At 50.2% G+C, this 18,979-nt stretch overlaps 1 protein-coding gene across 1 annotated transcript in view; it reads left to right on the top strand.

The window, feature by feature from the left end:
- WDR25 (WD repeat domain 25) overlaps nucleotides 1-18,979 on the top strand; it is a 140,430-nt gene that overhangs the window by 77,353 nt on the left and 44,098 nt on the right. Inside the window, exons 2-3 of the mRNA XM_007455636.1 lie at nucleotides 5,430-5,577; nucleotides 18,071-18,201. Coding sequence (XP_007455698.1) covers nucleotides 5,430-5,577; nucleotides 18,071-18,201 — 279 coding nt within the window. The remainder of the gene's footprint in view (nucleotides 1-5,429; nucleotides 5,578-18,070; nucleotides 18,202-18,979) is intronic.

The raw sequence follows: 18,979 nt of genomic DNA, 5'->3' as shown, positions 1-18,979 counted from the left end.
CACCATATACACAACATCGCCTTCTTTGGATGAAGACTGGCCTTTGGTGTGGTTGGTGGTGGTTTATTTCACTTGCCCCACGATCTCTTCTGTTCAACATCATTGTACAGTATCCAGTTTTCATTGCCCATCACAATTTGTTTTAAAAACGGAACATTTTCATTATGTTTAAGTAGAGAATCACATGTGGAAATGCAGTCAAGAAGGTTTTTTTCCCTTAACTTATGTGGAACCCAAACATTAAAGTGATGAACATAACCAAGCTGTTGCGAATGATTTTCAACGCATGAGTTGGATATTTTGAGTATGCCAGCTATCTCCTGAGTGGTTCTCAATTAATGTCTCGATTTGATTGGTATCAACTTCAACTGGTCTACCTGACCATGGAGCATCATCCAGTGAGAAATCTCCAGCATGAAACCTTGCAAACCACTTTTGACACGTTCAGTCAGTCAGAGCATCATCTCCATACACCGCACAAATCTTTTTTAGTGTTTCAGTTGCATTTTTACCTTTCTTAAAATAATAAAGCATAGTATGCCGAAAATGTTGCTTGCTTTCTTCCATCTTCAGTATTAAAATGGCAACACAAAAATTCACCAATTTTGATGTCTTTATTTATTTATTTATTTATTTTTATTGGGGTATAGCTGTTTTACAATGTTGTGTTAGTTTCTACTGTACAGCGAAGTGAGGTAGAGTTCCCTGTGCTATACAGCAGGTTCTCATCAGTTATCTATTTTATACATATTAGTGTATATATGTCAATCCCAATCTCCCAGTTCATCCCACCCCCCTTTCCCCCCTTGGTGTCCATACATTTGTTCTCTATGTCTGTGTGTCTGTTTCTGCCTTGCAAACCGGTTCATCTGTACCGTTTTTCTAGATTCCACATACATGTGTTAATATACAATATTTGTTTTTCTTTTCTTTTTTTTTTTTTGCGGTACGCGGGCCTCTCACTGCTGTGGCCTCTCCCGTTGTGGAGCACAGGCTCCAGACGTGCAGGCTCAGCGGCCATGGCTCACGGGCCCAGCCGCTCTGTGGCATGTGGGATCTTCCCGGACCGGGACACGAACCCGTGTCCCCTGCATTGGCAGGTGGACTCTCAATCACTGTGCCACTAGGGAAGCTCTGTTTTTCTCTTTTTGACTTATTTCACTCTGTATGACAGTCTCTAGGTCCATCCACGTTTCTACAAATGACCCAATTTCATTCCTTTTTATGGCTGAATAGTATTCCATTGTACCACATCTTCTTTATCCATTTGTCTGTCAGTGGGCATTTAGGTTGCTTCCATGTCTCGGCTATTGTAAATAGTGCTGCAGTGAACATTGGAGTGCATGTGTCGATAAGTCTTTTTTTTTAAATGCATGCTGATATGACAGCTGTCACATACAATCTAACAAAATCGTTTTGAATGAAGTTAAAAACAACTAAGTGGGGCTTCCCTGGTGGCGCAGTGGTTGAGAGTCCACCTGCCAATGCAGGGGACACGGGTTTGTGCCCTGGTCCGGGAAGATCCCACATGCCGCGGAACGGTTGGGCCTGTGAGCCATGGCCGCTGGGCCTGTGCGTCCGGAGCCTGTGCTCCGCAGCGGGAGAAAGGCCACAGCAGAGAGAGGCCCGCATACCGCAAATAAAAAAACAAAAAACAACTAAGCGCTACTACAGCCATCTTATGGAAAAAACTGAACAAACCTTTTGGCCAGCCCAATAAAAAACAAAAGTCAGGCAGGTACGCAGAGAGAAGGTGACCAGTGGCTAAAGCTATAGGTCTTGAGAGACTGTTAGGAACTCCTGGTGGGGCCATGTCTCAGTAACCAGAATACGGAAACTGCGGTGAACGTGCACCTGCACCACATTTCACTTGTCATGTTCTTTCTAAATCTGACTTTTGTTGGACACGTAGAATGTCTCCAGTTAATACATCAAGTCATCTTAGCACATGTGACAGAAGACTTAACTCCTTAATTCCATGAAGGCAGATTGGGCTCTCTAATTACTTAATTAAAAAAAGGTACACACTTCAGGCTGCGCGGTGTTTGGGAATTAACCTTTAAAACCTGACAGCAAACATTAAATTCAATTAGGGAGAGCAATTAGCAAAGATTCTTCTCTCCCTCACCCTGGGTACTTTGAGAAGTGGCTGACTGGGGTGCATTGATTCTGATGCTATCGTTGTGTATATATCAACCAGGAGAGCCAAGTACGCATTTTTCATTTCAGAGGGGAGTTATTGGATAATTTACGGATTGATGGATTTCCTTAAACATGTTTCCACGGCTGATTTAGGAGGCCGTGGCCAAGAATTCAGACCTCTCTGGTTGCTGCTTTTGGCCTTGGTGCCACAGGGTTTAAGGTCTCTTTTTTCCTCTGTCTTTGATTAGGGTTATGAGCCACCCCCTCCTCGTCCCCCACCACCTCCTTCTCCGCCTTCCCCAACACATGGCTGATAGCAGGTACCCAGGAAATGTTTGCTGAATGAATGATTAAATGAATGAGTTTAATAGATGGGGACATTTGGGCATATTTGCTTTGGAGCACATTCATTTTCTCACGCTCTCTTTTTTTTTTTTTGCGGTACGCGGGCCTCTCACTGCTGTGGCCTCTCCCGTTGCGGAGCACAGGCTCCGGACGCGCAGGCTCAGTGGCCATGGCTCACGGGCCCAGCCGCTCCGCGGCATGTGGGATCTTCCCGGACCGGGACACGAACCCCTGTCCCCTGCATCGGCAGGCGGACCCCCAACCACTGCGCCACCAGGGAAGCCCTCTCACGCTCTCTTTGCCTCTCTTTAGGGGAAATACAGTGTAGTGTTCACAGCTCCCATAACCCAACCCTGCCCCTCTCCCTCTACCCTCTCCAAGCATATTTTTTATAGTCTGACTACAAGTACACAAAGAAACATGATAGAGTTTTGCTTCATGTGTGTTTTTAAAATTGTGGTGAAATACACATAAGGTTTACCAGCGTAGCCATTTTTAAGTGTAGGTTCAGCGGCATTAAGTACATTCATTCACACTGTCGTGCAGCCGTCATCACCATCCATCTGCAGAACTCTTTTTCTTGCAAAACTGAAACTCTGTCCCCATTAAAAAGTCTCCATTTCCCCCTCCCCACAGCCCCTGGTAACCACCGTTCTACTTTCTACGTCTATGATTTTGACTACTCTAGGGACCCCACATATGTGGAATTATACTTTCTGTCTTTTTGTGACTGGCTTATTTCACTTAGCGTGTTGTCTTCAGGGTTTATCCATGTGGTGGGTTGTGTCAGAATTTCATTTCTTCTTAAGACAGTAATATTCCATTGTGTGTGTGTGTGTGTGTGTGTGTGTGTGTGTGTATATATATATATGTATCACATTTTGTTTATCCATCTATCCATCAGTGGACACTTGGGTTGCTTCCACATTTTCGCTGTTGTGACTAATGCAGCTGTGAACATTGGGATACAGATATCTCTTTGAGATCCTGGTTTTAATTTTTTGAGCACATACACACAGGTGGAATTGCTGGATCATACTGTAAGTCTATGCTTAATGTTTTGAGGTTCTGCTGTGCTGTTTTCTCTAGTGGCTGGACCATTTTGCCTTCCCACTAACAGTGTACAAAGGTTCTGATTTCTCCACCTCCTTGCCAACACATATCTTCTTTTTTTTTTTTTTTTTGATAGAAGCCATTCTACTGGGTGTGAGGTGGTGTTCCATGTGTTTTTAAAGCTTAGGTGGCATCATACTGCATATATGCAGCTTGTCTTATTATCTTTTCACTGTTTAGCCAAGTTAACCCTGTAAATCTAGTTCATTAATTTTACTTTATTTTTTCCTTTAAAGTCATACTTGCACATAGTTTTGAAAAAACAGCAGTTTCCTGTGCTCTGCCTTTCTACCATGAATTCCCACTTCACTTTGAAGTCTTCTGGCTGTTTCCTCTGTTATTTCTGTTCATATTTCTAAATGTAAATGTTGCTATTTTTTGCTTTTCAGTCTGAAACCCCAGCTGTTGATCCCTAATTAGGAAGAAAGGAACTGAGCTCTCTTACCATTCTTTCAAGGCTACCCTTGACCTCTTGTTTCCTTAATGTTAGACATTTCCGTATGCCCGGGAAATACACTTTCAGAACTCTGATCCTATGCATTTTGAGAACCTTCAGGATGTGGCAGGGTGAATTTTCTCATTTTGAAAAGGGAGGTTATCTCTCACATCCAGTTTGTGGATCTGTGTGGGCACGCTTTGGGCTTACTCTTATTAAGGAAATAAGAGAGGGTCAGGGAATCCTGCTGTTAAGAACCGCATGCACTACATGCCTCAAGAAGCACAGCCTCCGGCGCTGTGGCTCCTGCTGTGCTCCAGCCACTGTGCGGTGTGCCCAGCCCTCACTCATTCCTCACCACTGCCCTTGGGACAGGGCTCTTCTTATCCCCATTATATGGAGGAGGAGACTGAGGCCTGAAGAGGCCAAGCTTCAGCCAAGTCACAAGGCTGGCAAGCAGGAGCATCACACAGGAGGTCCTGTAGGTGCCTTCCTGCTTCTGTGTTCAATCCTCTGACCCCCCTTGGATGGTAGGTGAGAGCATCCCTTTCTTCCTGCAGTGACACCAAGGGAGGACAGTAGCACTGCTGAGCACCTCCGTGTGCCAGGCCCTGGGCCAGCCTGGTTGGGCTCCTCGCCTGCCGGCCTTTCCCTGGGGTGTGTGGTGGTCGGCGGAGTTTCCTGGGAGAGCTGGTGGGAAGCCGAACGCAGCTCTTTCATGCACAAGTGGTCCTGGCCCTTGGAACGTACAGTTCTATACTTGAGGGCCTAAAAACACATTTCAGAGGTCATTAAATGTACATAGGGCTTTCTGCCACAAGCCTCGCTCCCCAGGGAAAGCAGGGGGGAGTGACGGGCAGTACTTTCTCTCCCAGAAAAAAGGACAGCTTGCCCCTTGGGCAGAGATCTGCTCTTTGCCTGGTTGCAAACACAGGTGTGGCAGACTCTATTTTGGATCTTAGTCTTAGGGCAGGACCCGTGCAGGTAGCCTGGCCTGGTGCGGCATCCACTACAGGTCTCAGAAAGTCCTGTCTCAGAGGACACGTGTCAGAGGTGCAGGTGAGGCTGGGCTGGAACTTTTTGGTGGTGAGCAGGTGTGAAGCAGGTGTGAAGGGCTGGGCAGGTGAGCGGCAGAACACAGGATATGCTGTTTCCTTGTGAGCTCCCTTAACCCCCAGAAAAAATTTTGTGAAAGTCTCCCCCTCGACTTGCCAGTCCCAAGGCCTTATTACATTTCCACAAAGAGAAGTTTAACATCTAGATATTGCTTTGATGGTAAAATATTGGGAATCTAGTTCCACTGTGAGAGCCTTTTCCCCATGCACAGGGGCTGAGCTGAGCCCCCAGGATCAGGCCCCCGCTTGTGACATCTGGCGCTGTGTTTGCCTCGTAGGTGTGGAACGCCGTGGACTCGGGAAGCTGCTTGCAGACCTACTCCCTGCACAGTGAGGCAGTGCGGGCCGCCCGGTGGTCCCCCTGTGGCCGGCGCATCCTCAGTGGTGGCTTCGACTCCGCCCTGCACCTAACAGACCTCGAAACAGGTGTGTTTCTCTGTTTCATTACCCCGAGGCGCCCCCTCCTCCGAGTTGGCAGCCGAGTCAGCTTTCTCACTGGGGAGGTTTCTGGGAGGGGGATTCTGCGGCCACAAGCTGCAGACGGTTTCAGGGCAGGGGCAGACGGGACGAGGGGAGACTCATACTCGGCAAGTGTGTTTCCAGGCTATTTGCCTGAAACCGAGACTGTCCCGTAGGGTTCACAGTGGACCTGTGCCAACCTGCCCAGAGGACAGAGTCCCAAGGTTGTCCCAGCCCCAAGCTGTGGAGCTGGATAGAGGTGGCTTTTTAATCAACTTCTGACATGCAGTTTGTACTGAGATAGATTTAGCTTTATCACAGCGTCGTTTGGTTGGAATCAGTTTAGAATTCCTGTCAATTCACTATCGCTGAAAGGCTGTAAGGAATGATTCCAGCTCATACGGAAAGCCGGCAAACGAGTTCTGCTTTTATGCCCACACTGAAAAGGCATTTGGGTGAGATGGATTCATGCTGGCTAAATCCTAAGGGGGCTCTTGACAAGCAGCGCGAGAAGGAGAGAGGAGTCAGTGGAAGGAACTTTCCATTCCCCAGCATTCCGATGCAGCCGGCACGTTGAGCATGAATCCGGCCACAGCCCCGGAGCGGGGGCCTGTCTGTGCTTCGGGCGAGGACAGAGCCAGCGAGCACAGACCTGGGTTCCGGGCTTGCCCCTGACCCCCAGGCCGGCTGCCCTCAGCGCCCACGTTGCCTTTTCCTCCCTGGGTTCCTCCTGGGTCACTTTTGTGCTGGGCATCACTGCCAGCACCAGGAGGGGAGGCCTGGGTTCACACCAGTGCCCGGGGCGTCCCTCGAGCCCTCAGGCAGCCCCTGCCTGCCTGGCCCAGCTGTGGTTGTACTGGGGTCCGTGCCTCTCCCAGAGCCTGGCAAACAGGGGATGATCACTCCAGGGCCCAGCCACCCAGCTCCGCCCCGCAGCTTGGATGCAGAGGGTTTGTTGCTCACCTGGAGTGTCCTCCTCTCTTGCTGGGTCACTGAGGGACGACCCTTTTGAGGCCATGCAGCTCCTTTGACTGGGCCCCGTGTGCTGTCAGTAGGGGTGTTGACCAGGCTGTTGGCTGTGTCGGCGGCTGGTACTGTGCCACAGGCTTTGCGCACATTTCAATCCTGCCAGCCATTGTTTTCCCCATTTCACAGGTGACGAGACTGAGGCTCCAAGGGGCGAGTGACTGGCTCAGGGCCTCCCAGTGGTGCAAGGCAGGTGGGGATTTGGAGCCATGTCCGTGCAGCTGCAAACCCTGTGCCCTTTCCACAGTGCTGAGTGTACGGTGTTCTTTTTGGCAACAAAGACCACGATCTTCCTGTGATCCCCTCTGAGAGGGAGTTGAGGCTTAGGGGCTTTGGTGCCACTGGGTGACGGTGACAGTTGGGTCGCTGATGCCAGCAGCAGGTACTGTCACTGAGCACCGACTGTGTGCAAGGCCTTCCTCTGCAGCTTAACATATGGGGTGAGGCCCCATTCACCCTTTGAGACTGGCACCACCGGCATCCCCTCGTCACACACAGGCACGGGGCATAACCAGGAAGCGGCTGAACCAGGATGAACACAGGTCTGCCAGGCTCCGAAGCTGGCTGCCTGACTGTTATACTTTGTTACCTGTGTGTCCAATAAGCCGTGCTCGGTATTGGAGACACAGAGGTGAATAAGTCCCAGGATCCCCCCTGGAGGAGCTCACATCCGCTGGGGGAGACAGAATTGCAGAGAGTCCCAGGGTACAGTGATGGAGAGAGATATAGGAACCGCAAGGACATCTAGCCTGGGAGATCAAGGAAGGCTTCCTGGAGGAAGTGGGACCCAAGCTGAGGCAGGAACTGGGGGACAGAGAATCAGGATGGAGGGGGGCTGGGGAGGGGGAGGGAAGTGGGTTCTCAGCAGATGGAATGAGGACGGAGTTCAGGAACATGAACCACGTGGTGTGTGTGGAAGTGTGGGGTGCAGGGAGCTGGGGGAAGTGAGTCTGGGGGTGCAGGAATGGGAGCTCGGGCTCCATGCGCTTCCTGGCCTGTGGGGTGTGCATTCCCCAGATGCCGCTCCCCAGTCCAGTGTCACTGAGCACCCATGGGTACCTGCGCTGCCTGCCCGAGAGTGGAGAAGGGATGCTTCGCACGTGCTGGTGATGCTGTCGTGTTAATCAAATACAAGTTCATTTGATAACATTAATGGATTCCCAGCGGCCCTTTGTCATGATCTATCTTCTCAATCAACAGACGTTAAGCAGACATTGCCATTGTGTGTGTGTGTGTGTGTGTGTGTGTGTGTGTGTGTGTGTGTGTGTGTGTGAGTGAGTGGGGGGGGGCTCTGACATTTTCAGACGTTCAAAGAGAGTCCTCTCACCTGGCCAGTTAGGCACTGCCACAGCAGCTGGCAGTAGGGGGCCATTGCTGAGTTTGGAGCAGGAGAGAATCATGGCTCCATGTGCACCCTGGGCAGGTCTCCCTGGTGGCTGTAGCAGGTTGGGGGTGACCCGAGGCTGGGTGGGGAGCTTCAGGAGGGGATGTGGCAGCCCTGCCCAGCTGGTGGTAGAACTCGCTGGAGGGAACATTGTCTGGCCCGGTCCCAGATGCTCCTCTAGCTGTGGTGTGTTGGGTGGGATGGGGAAAGCATGGCCCTGCCCTCAGGGCTTTGCCGTCCCCCCGGGGAGGTGAGGGGGCACTTTTGCCCTCCACCCCTCTGCTGGGAATGGGCTCACCACCTGGTTTGCCTATTGAAGGCCCACTTTCATTCATTCAGCAGCTACTTGTACAGGACCTGGGCTGGGGCTACCGTGGTCAGCGTGCTGGATGTCCTTTGTTGCTTGGTGGGTAGGGTCCAGGGGTCTGGCCTTGCCCTTGGGGAAGGCCGCCAGCCCCTGGGTGGGGCCTCTGCCACTGAGGGGTTGTTGGTTTCTGTGTCCATCTCCATGGCTAGTGTGGGAGCTCCTTGAGGATGGGGCCCATCCAGGTGGTCTTTGTGTCTCTGTCACCTGGCCAGGCCTGGCTCAGAGCAGCTGCTCAGCGTGCGTGCACATGAGGCAGAGCTGAGGAGGCCCTTGCCAGGCGGGGGTGGGTTCATCAGGGGCCGCCGGAGTGGGGTCTGCATGCACGCCCACGCCACATTCCGGCACCCCACCTGGCCCAGAGTGTGCGGGGGGCTCTCTGTGTACAGCCCCCGTGGCTCTCGGCCTCGTTTGACTTCTGTCCTTCCTCATCACTGACTCTGATCTTCCTTTTCACTTGCTTTGCCTCTTTCCGCCCTTGGTGATTTGGCTGTTTCATTTCAATCTAATTAGAACTCCCTGCCAGGAGAAAGCAACGCAGGGCGTTCTCACCGCAGCGCTCTGGGAATTAGTCACTCGGTGCCCATTGTCGTTAATGGGAATTTGGCGCCAAGGCCATTTATCCTGGTGTCCTCAGTCAATACAGTTAAAAATCTGTGGATTCTATCTAAATTGTCAATACCCGGCCTGAAATATGGAGGGCCAGCAACATTTTATCTCGTTAATTTATAGTTCTGACGGGCTTTTGGCTTATAGAACAACCATGAATCAACACTTAAATAAAATCTGCTCACAGGTTAATTATTTTTGGTGCTATCATTTCAGTCTGTAATCTTCCTAACGAAACGTCTCTGGTGCATTAGGCTGAGGCGGCCTCGGGGAGCGCTGGTCTTTGACCAGGGGCCCACCAGGGCCCCGAGTGTCGCCTGCTTTATGAGTCAGCTGTCCGGCATACCAAATCAGCCAGTCTCCTCAAAAGCCCCCGAAGAACTTGAGCTCGTTCAGTTCTAAGTGGTACTGGTTCTTGCAGATTCCACCCCTTAGACCATCGCCCCCAGCCTGGCTGTTAAGGCCTCGGAGGCACGCGAGGCCTCGAACTTTGCATTTGTTGGCTGCAAAGGAGATGGTCCTTTCCCTGGAGCCTCCAGGGCCCTGGATGGGCAGGGCACCCTGTCCTCCTTTCCTGTGCCCAGTCAGCTCTCCTGATGTGTGTCCAGCGCATCCGGGGCATCCAGGCCGTGCCACCCGGTTCCAGCTCCCGGATGCTGGAGGCAGCCCAGTGTGGTAGGAGGAACTTGGATGGGGTGCAGACACGGCTCTTCCACCTAGCCAAGCCGGGCATCCTTGGGGAAGCTTCCTTTACTTCCGTTTCCGCATCTATGAGACGGGTAGCAATGCCCAGCGGCTGGAGTCCTAGAGGGGAACAGCTGGGTTAACGTATCCAGAGTGCCTGCTGCACAGCAAGCACTCAGCAAAGGCTGCCCTTCCCTTCCCCGCCCCTGCCCCACAAGGCCCTTCAGAAGATAGGAAATCATGGCCGTGTTCCTCTGAGCATCCAGAGAGCCGCAGTGGCTGGACCATGTCCCCAGATGGGGCAGCTTTGGTGGCTCAGTTCCAAAAGCCCCCAGAGGTCCCCCCGAGCCAGCTTACTAGTGTGGCTCTTGATCCCACGTGTGGGTCTGGGGACAGACCAGCAGGAAGACCGCCTTTCAGGGTCTCCCAGCCTCTCCTACTTCTTTCGCTGCTCCATGACAAAATGGCCTGAGCGGGGTAGCAGCTTCCTCCTCGTGATGGGTCGGCACGTGCCTTTCACTTGAGTGGGCGTCCTCTTCACTCAGACCCCGCTTCCCACGCCCTGCTGCCCCCGCCCCTGCCTGGCTCCTTCTGCTCTGGGGTCCCTGTGTCTTTCTGTGGGGGTCATGGTGCATGGGCCTGAGTGGCCAACTGGGACTGGACCCATAAATGATCATGACTTTTCTTTTCCAAGAAGTGTCCTCTGGTGTCTCCCTTGTTTTTGCATCATGACTGGGGCCTCCATCACAGGAATGCTCCAAGGAAAAGGGGAATGACAGATTGGCTGGGTGCTCACTGTGGGCCAGGCTGTGAGCCGTGTAGCCCTGGTTCCTGGCACCCTGCCTGGCCTGTATCAAGCCAAAATGAATAAGTGGATGTTAGGCCCTCTGCTTATTACATATTTAATCTTCATGCTAACCTATGAGGGAAGTGTTTTTATCCCCATTTCATGGGCTCAGAAACTGAGGCTTGGAGCGTTTGATGACTTTCAGTGACAGAGCTGGGGTTCAGCTCCGGCCCATGTGACTGGCAGAGGCTTTGGCTGTTCAAGGACAAGAGTGGGTGCCCTCAAGCACGTGTGTTTCTGGGCTGTGACCAAACAGTTTGCTTAAGCTGACTCCGGGGGAGCCCGCTCTCACCTGGGCAGCCGGCTCACCACCTGCCGAGGATAACTCGGGGCCTCTGGGAAGAAAGCGCGCCCAGACTGATCCCTCTGATGAAGTGACTGGCTGAAGGGTGCTTCTCTGGCTATCGACAGCCGCCGTTCCAGCAGGAGAAATGTTTGCCCTGACAATTTTAAAACACTTGTCAGAGGAAGGGTGAGAAGCGTCCATATTAAAAGCCCGGAAGAGAGGGTCAGGGGCTCACCGGCTTTGGAGAAGTGGCTGCAGCGGGGCTCCTTGTCAGGCTAAAGCCTTCAGAGCGGTGCCGCCCCCTAACCCCGGGTCTCCTGGGAGGCGCTGGTGAGAGGGGCCTGGGCTTCTCCAGCCTTTAGGCTTTCGAGCACCATGACTGTTTTCTGGAACATCTCAGAGGAACCCGGTTAGGTGTCCTTCACGCGCCCGTGGACAGCAGGAAGGTCGCCTGCCAGCGGGCACGGATATGGAGCTCCCGAGGGTGTGGGCACGTCTCGTGTCATTGCTCCTTTGGTCCTCGGGGTTTTACTACTAGATCCAGACATGGAGGCTGTGCAGAGCTCTGTGCCCTCTTGCCCTGGGAGCGGCCGCCTGCCCCCCTGTCCTCCGTCCCACAGATACAGGCGGGACCCCGCAGACTCTACACAGTGGAGTCCCACTTTCTCCTAAGCTCGCTCCTTCACCGGCATCCCTTTCCCAGCCCTCCTTTAAACTAGTCTGTTCTCAAGGCTGTGCCCTTTTGATCCCGGGCACCCGTCCCCATGCCCACCCACACTTCCCCTCCGCTGAGGAGTATTTCTCTCCAGTCCCAAGCTCGATTTCTCCCCCTCTTTCCATACAGCTTTGGGGTAAGAAGCTGACCTAGTTGTGGATATTAAATCAGATGTTACCAAGCTTGAGTAAAGCCCCTGCCAGCCCCGTATCTCACACTTTAGAACCTGCCTTGAGGTCCTTCCACGCCTCCACAAACCTCTGACTAGTCATCTGCCTCTAGTTGAGCTCGTGCCAGCCCTCTGGGTAAATCAAAGGTGGTTTTTAATCAACGGCACTATTTCATTCATTACCATTATTGCACAGAGGTGATGTTTTTATCTCTGTGTGTGTTTAATTGTGATTGCACTGCAGTTTGGCTCCCTTTGTAGGTAGGACGACCTCTGTTGACTGACCCCGGAGGCTAAACACAGTCACAGCTTGTTCGTTGTCCTGGTGGTGACTTCTGAGTCCCAGAAAACCAATTTAAGTTGTACCTTTGGGACCTGTTTGCAAGTTGAGAACTTTTTTTTTTTTAATTTTGGAAAATTCAGTCTTGTCCAGTTTATTAAATGCAGTGGCCAAACTTGATATGAAAGAGATTTCTACAACAGCTACTGCTGTTTCTTCTGTGACTACTACTGCCGCTGCCGCTACTGTCTGTCGGGCCTGTCATTTGTCTGGGGCTTGCTGTCTTACGTGCATTATTTCTAATTCTCACAACAAGCCCTGAAGGTAAGATTTATTCTCCTGATTTCACGTATTAGGAGCCCACGGATCTGAGAGGCTTGCCGGCTGATCCTGGGGCTGCTAGCTTACCTACAGGGAGCGTGCAGACACGGGCCCGTCTGACTCTGGCCTGGACCCTCCCTGGGACTCTGCCCGGCGTGCCAAGATGGCCCTTGTTTCTGATTCACAGAGTCTGATTTGAAAGTTAGTAAGCTCCTTTCTTTGTTAACTTTGAGTCAGGAGGGTTAAATTTACAGCTGGCTGAATACTTCCCAGAGGATGAGTGTAACGATATTGATTTTCACGGAATGAGTCATACATCGCCTGCCTGGGAACACGAGCTCAATCACCACCGGGCCGACAGCACCAGCCAATCCCTCGTCAGCATCTCCCCTACCGGCTCCCGAGCCTGTGATGTGCACGCAGAGCTCAGCGGAAGGAAAGGTCACGAATCGCTCGCGGGCGGGCTCTGGGGTCACACGGGTCCAGCCTCTGTCCCAGTGTGGCCGACTCGCAAGGCCCTGGACGAGGCCTCACCTCTCTGGGCTTCCATCCCCCATTCCCCCAACGCTGACAAATGGGGTAATTACACCTCCCACGCAGGGTTGTGGCATGACACGTGCAAGCCCCAGGTAGGCCTGGAGGCGATAGGTGCCATCTCTCTGGAGAGGAGGGCATGAGCTTCCCTGCTCTTTCTTGGGGACCTGTACTTGGGTTTCACCTGACCTGTGTCACGTGCTTCTTACGTGCCAGAAACTGGGCCGGGGGCCAGACGTGCTGGGACAGAGGAGGCCCCTCAGGGCCCTGGAGCCCTCGTGACCATAGGGTCCCACAGGGTAGGCGTTAGGGTTGACAGGCAGTGTTGCCTGGCCACACAGGTGGTCACCTTGGGAAGCTCAGTGTCTCCACCTGAGAAAGAGGGGGGCTTCCCGAGGAGGAGCCCGGCCAGTGTTACCAGCTGCCTTATCATAGCAATATTGGTGACGGTGCATTGCCAGCACTAGTACTGTCAAGAGAACCAGTTGAGTTTCTGCATTCTGTCTTAAACATGTTTTTGTTTTAATGGCGATTTATAGTTTATTTGTATCATTATGGATTCAAGGAGGAAAAGGAGTGATTTTTCCTAACTCCAAGAGAGTCTGAACAGTTGTTTTATACTGGTTGAGTTCATTAGAACAAGATCAATAAAGTCAGTGTTAGTGGACTAAATATTTTAAAACTCGGTTTCTTATAAGCAGCATGCAGTGAATAAATGGAATTTTCCATAACAAACATGTAGACAAGCCAGGTAAGTCTCATGGTTAAAGGTTATATACAACTAACCATTGTGCTCAAAGTAGCACTGCCCAGGAGGGGATGCGATAAACAAGCTACTCCCGGCTTCGCTGGTGGCACAGTGGTTAAGAATCCGCCTGCCAATGCAGGGGACACGGGTTCGAGCCCTGGTCCAGGAAGATCCCACATGCTGCGGAGCAACTAAGCCTGTGTGCCACAACTACTGAGCCTGTGCTCTAGAGCCCGCGAGCCACAGCTACTGAAGCCTGCGCGTCCAGAGCCTGTGCTCCGCAACAAGAGAAGACACCGCAGTGAGAAGCCTGCGCACTGCAAGGAAGAGCAGCCTCCGCTCACCACAACTAGAGAAAGCCCACGCACAGCAACGAAGACCCAACGCAGCCAAAAATAAAAATAAAAAAAAAAGAAAAGAAATAAAGAAAAATTTAAAAAAACAAAAACAACAAACAAAAAAAGCTACTCCATTTATGAAAAGTTGCAGAGTAGGAACACATCTGACAGCAAAGGACCTTCACCTCCAGTGTGGCTATCACCTTCAAGACAGTTTCTGATAAATATTTACCAGCCTTTATTTGTATCTCTTTAACTAAATGTAAAGGCCAGCCCAAGGCATTGTATTCTCATAGCCTCAGAACAAAAACTCAACGTCATTAATCTCTCAAGTTCCCTGCTCTTAAAAACTCATATCCCTTGGTTTTAGCTTTCAGTTTAACTAAGGGTGAATTCAATAATTTGAGGTTTCGTTTTTTTCAAACTGTAAGAGTTCTCCCCTTTGTTGTTTGCTGTCAGCCAGGCCCTCTAGAATGCTTTCCGTACAGCCCTCCTGACAGCCGTGTGTTTATTAGGGCGTGTGACACAGCAGGGAAGGGCCCAGCCTGAGGTCGCTCCACTGGAAGTGACAGAGCTGGGGTGGGACCCGGGTGTGTGTGACTCTCCACCCCTCTGCTGTATCACCTCCCACTTTGAACAGGTTGCTGGGTGACAATGGCTGGGGTCCTGATTTCTGAGCCACAGGCTCGCCCCAGACCTCCTTACCTCGTGTTTCCCAATAGGTATCTGTAATCATTATTCAAAAATGGAAAAATTTCGTTTTGGTCCCTTTTAACAAAGAAATACAGTAAAGGCCTAGGTATCACAAGTAAAAGTAGGAAAAAATAGAAATTACAGCTTGTCTTCTAACTGGAAAATTTTAGTACTTAAAAGACATAGATTCCCTCTCAATCTCTTTGGGGGATTGAGGATGAATAACGTAGTCAGAAATACATTTTTTTCAGCAAAAAGTTCAGTCATTATCTTTTAGCAACTCGACTTTCACTTTTCCTCTCATCTTTTTCCCCCATTATTGGCAAGACTGTCACGGCACTTTTTGAAAAAAACATGGCTAATTCACTGCTTTTCCTGAAATAAGCATATGGTATGTGCTATGGTCCAAGAAACAGGGAGAATTTTTTCTCCAGGCGTATAGAGTTTGTTTTTCCTTTTGGACTTAAGGATTGGCAGTGAGTTCCAAATGAGCAAGGAGTCGGCATTAGGCGCAGCTGTATCTGTCTGGAGAGAAGGCTTCTGGCCTGCAGGGGCCTTCTTGTGCCGGTGTGAGGGTCGCAGCGACATCTGTGCTCCTTTTCCATCGAGGGGATGTAATGATAGTCCCTCGCCCTTAGCCCCCATGTGGCTCCCCCAGCCCCCTGGCTGGAGCGAAGCTCCTGAAGCCAGCGCTGCAGGCACAAAGCCCATCCCCAGGGCACGCGGTACCGTACGGGCAGGCGGCCCCCTGCTCCATCCTCCCTGGGCGGGGGGCTTGCTAACAGGGCATGTCACACTTGCTTTCTGACCCCGAAGTGTAGCAGAATAGGCGAGGAAGAGTTTGGGTCCCAGACAAGTTTCAGGAAAGGCAAAGGAGAATAAGAACTAGGGAATACCAGGTTTCCGATTAGACTAATTCCTCGGGAAGTGATTTTTTTGGTCTACTTGAGAGTGTTGCTTGTCTCTTGACCTAATGAGAGGGACACAGCACACAGAATACGACAAGTCTGCTCATCTTCCTCATGCTTTTATAGAAGAGTTCTTTACTTATTAGAAAAACAGTATTATGACAGCAATGTTAGTATAATTTAAGAAGTTACCTTACTACCCCTGGAACAACTCATTTCCTGTTGATGAATCATGTCTTCCCTATCTTTGTTCACGTCAGTCCTTCTTTAATACTCCTGTAATTTAAGAACGGGTATCAAGCTTTGTCCCTCTTGCCACAGAGTGCAATTTATCATTCCAGTTGGAAATGGCTTTTCAACATCCCACCAGGCAGAGAACCACATCTGCCTCTCAGCTCGGACAGCTAGGCTGCTGTCTGTAGTCCCGTCACCGTAGTCAGTGCAAAGACCCAAACTGGCCAGCTCTTGACAGCACTGTAATGACATAGGATGACCGTGGAAATGTTTGTGAGTTGCATTTTGTAGCAAAATAGTTAAGGGGCTTATTGAGCTTAAAGAGGTATAGAGTCTTCATTTACAAAAAGTCACGTGTTTCCAGAGTTTTCTCTGATGACAACTGACTGCCAATTGTAGGCCCTTAGAAGATATTAGAAAAAAATCAACACAATCATCCATCAAGGTAAAGGTGATGCTTGAACAAAGAACAAGAGAGTAGCCTCTTTCCAAGAAATCTGCACTTTGGAGAGAACACTTTGAAAACAGATGTTTTTAATTGTTTATACCACTCTGTAATTTTTGTTGCCAAAAACAATGTGAACGTGTCACCTATTAAAAACTCCAGTGTCAGCACTCTTAACCTGGGAACAGTGTTTTTCTAATCCTGCTTTAAAATCCTGTAAATGAAAATTTCAGTGGATTTTGAATTAGGTTGTTTCAAAAAAGTGGAAGCATATTCAGTCCTGTTGCTCTTCCTAAAATTATTATAACTCATTTGATTTAATAATTTCCAAGAGGTTTGTTGATACTCTTAGTAAATGGCATATTAAAATATATTTTTAAATATTGTTTTTTTTATCCTTGTCTCATCTTTCAAAATGTTCTTTTTTTGGTAATTGCTTTTATACTCATAATATATTGGTACAGTAGCACATAAATAAATATACATGTGTTGGCGGTATGTGCCTAAGGGTTTCTCATGGCTGGGATGTACTGTCAGACAAGTTTGGAGAACAAGGATCTAGGCAAATTGGATTTGTCAAGGCTTCTGCTGTAACTCTCAAGAGGACCAATTGATGCCTTTCATTTCCTTACCTGGTGAGCTGGTGGAGCATTTAACTACAGTGTGGTCCTAAACACAGAGCAGGGCAGCCTTCCGGAAGTGCTCTCTGAATTGAAGGACTAAGTGTACTTCCTGGGTTCCGGTAAGAGGAGATGATGCTTGAGATCTTGGCGTTGCATTGGTATCCAGCTTCTTATGTCCCTAACTGCCCACTGCCTCAGTCCAGGGGAAGGGTTTCAAGGTTGTCCCTCCTGGGCTGTGGCACCGTGTAGAGGAAAGTATGCTGGCTTTCAAGACCTGGGCTCAGCACAAAAGATCTGTTCCCCGAGTCTGACCTGTTCTAAATGATCGACATTTCTGGCTTACCTCTAAGAGAGCTCAGTGATAGGAAGACAGTTTCCACAGCAGAGGTATGTGTGTGCACGCAGACGTTTGCACAGCATCCAGGAGCACTTGACAGCAGTTTCATGGCAGATAGAAAAGGTGATCCACGCACCCCCTCCAACCTGTGGCCTGAGCCACTGTGACGTCACACTCTCATTTATTGCCCAGACACTGATGCCACCCCACTGGCCACGCTCTATGGAAAACCACTGATGGGTTATCATGAGGGTGTGATTGTAATATGCTGATCCTAAAAAGAATCATTTTGGAGCATCCTGCTTTTCTTTTTTTTTTTGCGATTCGCGGGCCTCTCACCGCCGTGGCCTCTCCCGTTGCAGAGCACAGGCTCTGGACGCGCAGGCTCAGCGGCCATGGCTCACAGGCCCAGCCGCTCCACGGCATGTGGGATCTTCCCGGACCGGGGCACGAACCCGAGTCCCCTGCATCGGCAGGCGGACTCTCAACCACTGCGCCACCAGGGAAGCCCCTGCTTTTGGTTTTTAGACTCCCAGTAAATAATCTAACAAAATTAATTGTGTAGCTCTGGAAATGTTATTCAGTTTCCCTGAGTCTTGGTTTTTTCAACTGCAAACTGGATTATGTGCTTGAAATGAGTTGATGTGCATAATGTTTACAGAGAACCTAAAAGGTGGATTCAGGCATCTCGTTTATCCCTGGGGGTGGGGGGATTCAGCTAATTGAGGACCGGCTGGCCAGAGAGTGAGGGCAAATGCCGCTGCTGTTGTGTTTCCAGCAAGTCTCCATTGGCCGCCTCAGGCCCAGGTGGGCTGTGCTTTCCCGTGGCTCCATATCAGATGGCATCTTAGTGTCAAGGTATTTAGTTTGTGATCTGAGTAGTTTCTAACCCTCTCTTCTCTTTTCATGTTGTAGGAACCCAGCTATTCAGTGGTCAAAGTGACTTTAGAATCACTACCTTGAAATTTCATCCAAGAGACCACAACGTTTTCATATGTGGCGGCTTCAGCTCTGAAATGAAAGCTTGGGACATAAGGACCAGCAAGGTAACACCCCTCTTCCTCACATGGCCTTTCCAGGAGAGCTTGCCTGGACATTTTGAATGATTGGGGGGTGGGTCAGCATCTATATATAGGACGCTTGAGATGGAATCATTACCACTTAATATTTAATCAGTGGGAAGCATAATTTTTAGATGTTTTGAAAGAACATTCTTGAGTTGTTAGATTATTAAAGCACCATAGGTGCAATTCTATACAGCATATTACTAAAAATATTTGTTGAGTACCTACTGTGTGCAAATGCTTCCCGATGTTATAAAATGAATCAGCCTCAGATTACTCAGGGGAATAACATGTGGATACAAATAAGTGGGGTGGAGAAGTGCTCTGTGTGTGTGTGTGTGTGTGTGTGTATGTGAGTGAGAGGACAGGTGGTGGGGAAGGAGGGGCCAGCATTCAGAGCGGGTGAGCTTTCAGCTCAGCTCAGTGTAAGGAAGGCTTCTCGGAGGAGACAGTGTTCCCGTTGGGGCTTAAAGGCTGGTCACCGTCAGTCCCATAGAGAAGTGATGTCCACTCCCGTCCTTCACCACAGCCTGCCGCTCCTGTTGCTTCCCTAACTTAGGGAATGGCAAGTCCAGGACTTCCCTGGCGGTCCAGTGGTCAAGACTCCACGTTCTCAATGCAGGGGGCATGGGTTCGATCCCTGGCCAGGGAACTAAGATCCCGCATGCCACACAGTGTGGCCAAAAAAAAAAAAAAAGTGGCAACTCCATCTTTCCGGTTATTCAGGCCCAAACCATCAGAATCATCCCTCTCTCCGCTC

Source organism: Lipotes vexillifer, unplaced genomic scaffold (assembly GCF_000442215.2).
Source record: "Lipotes vexillifer unplaced genomic scaffold, Lipotes_vexillifer_v1.1 scaffold584, whole genome shotgun sequence".
Taxonomy (NCBI): Eukaryota; Metazoa; Chordata; class Mammalia; order Artiodactyla; family Lipotidae; genus Lipotes; species Lipotes vexillifer.
This window is presented reverse-complemented; position numbering and strand designations above follow the sequence as displayed.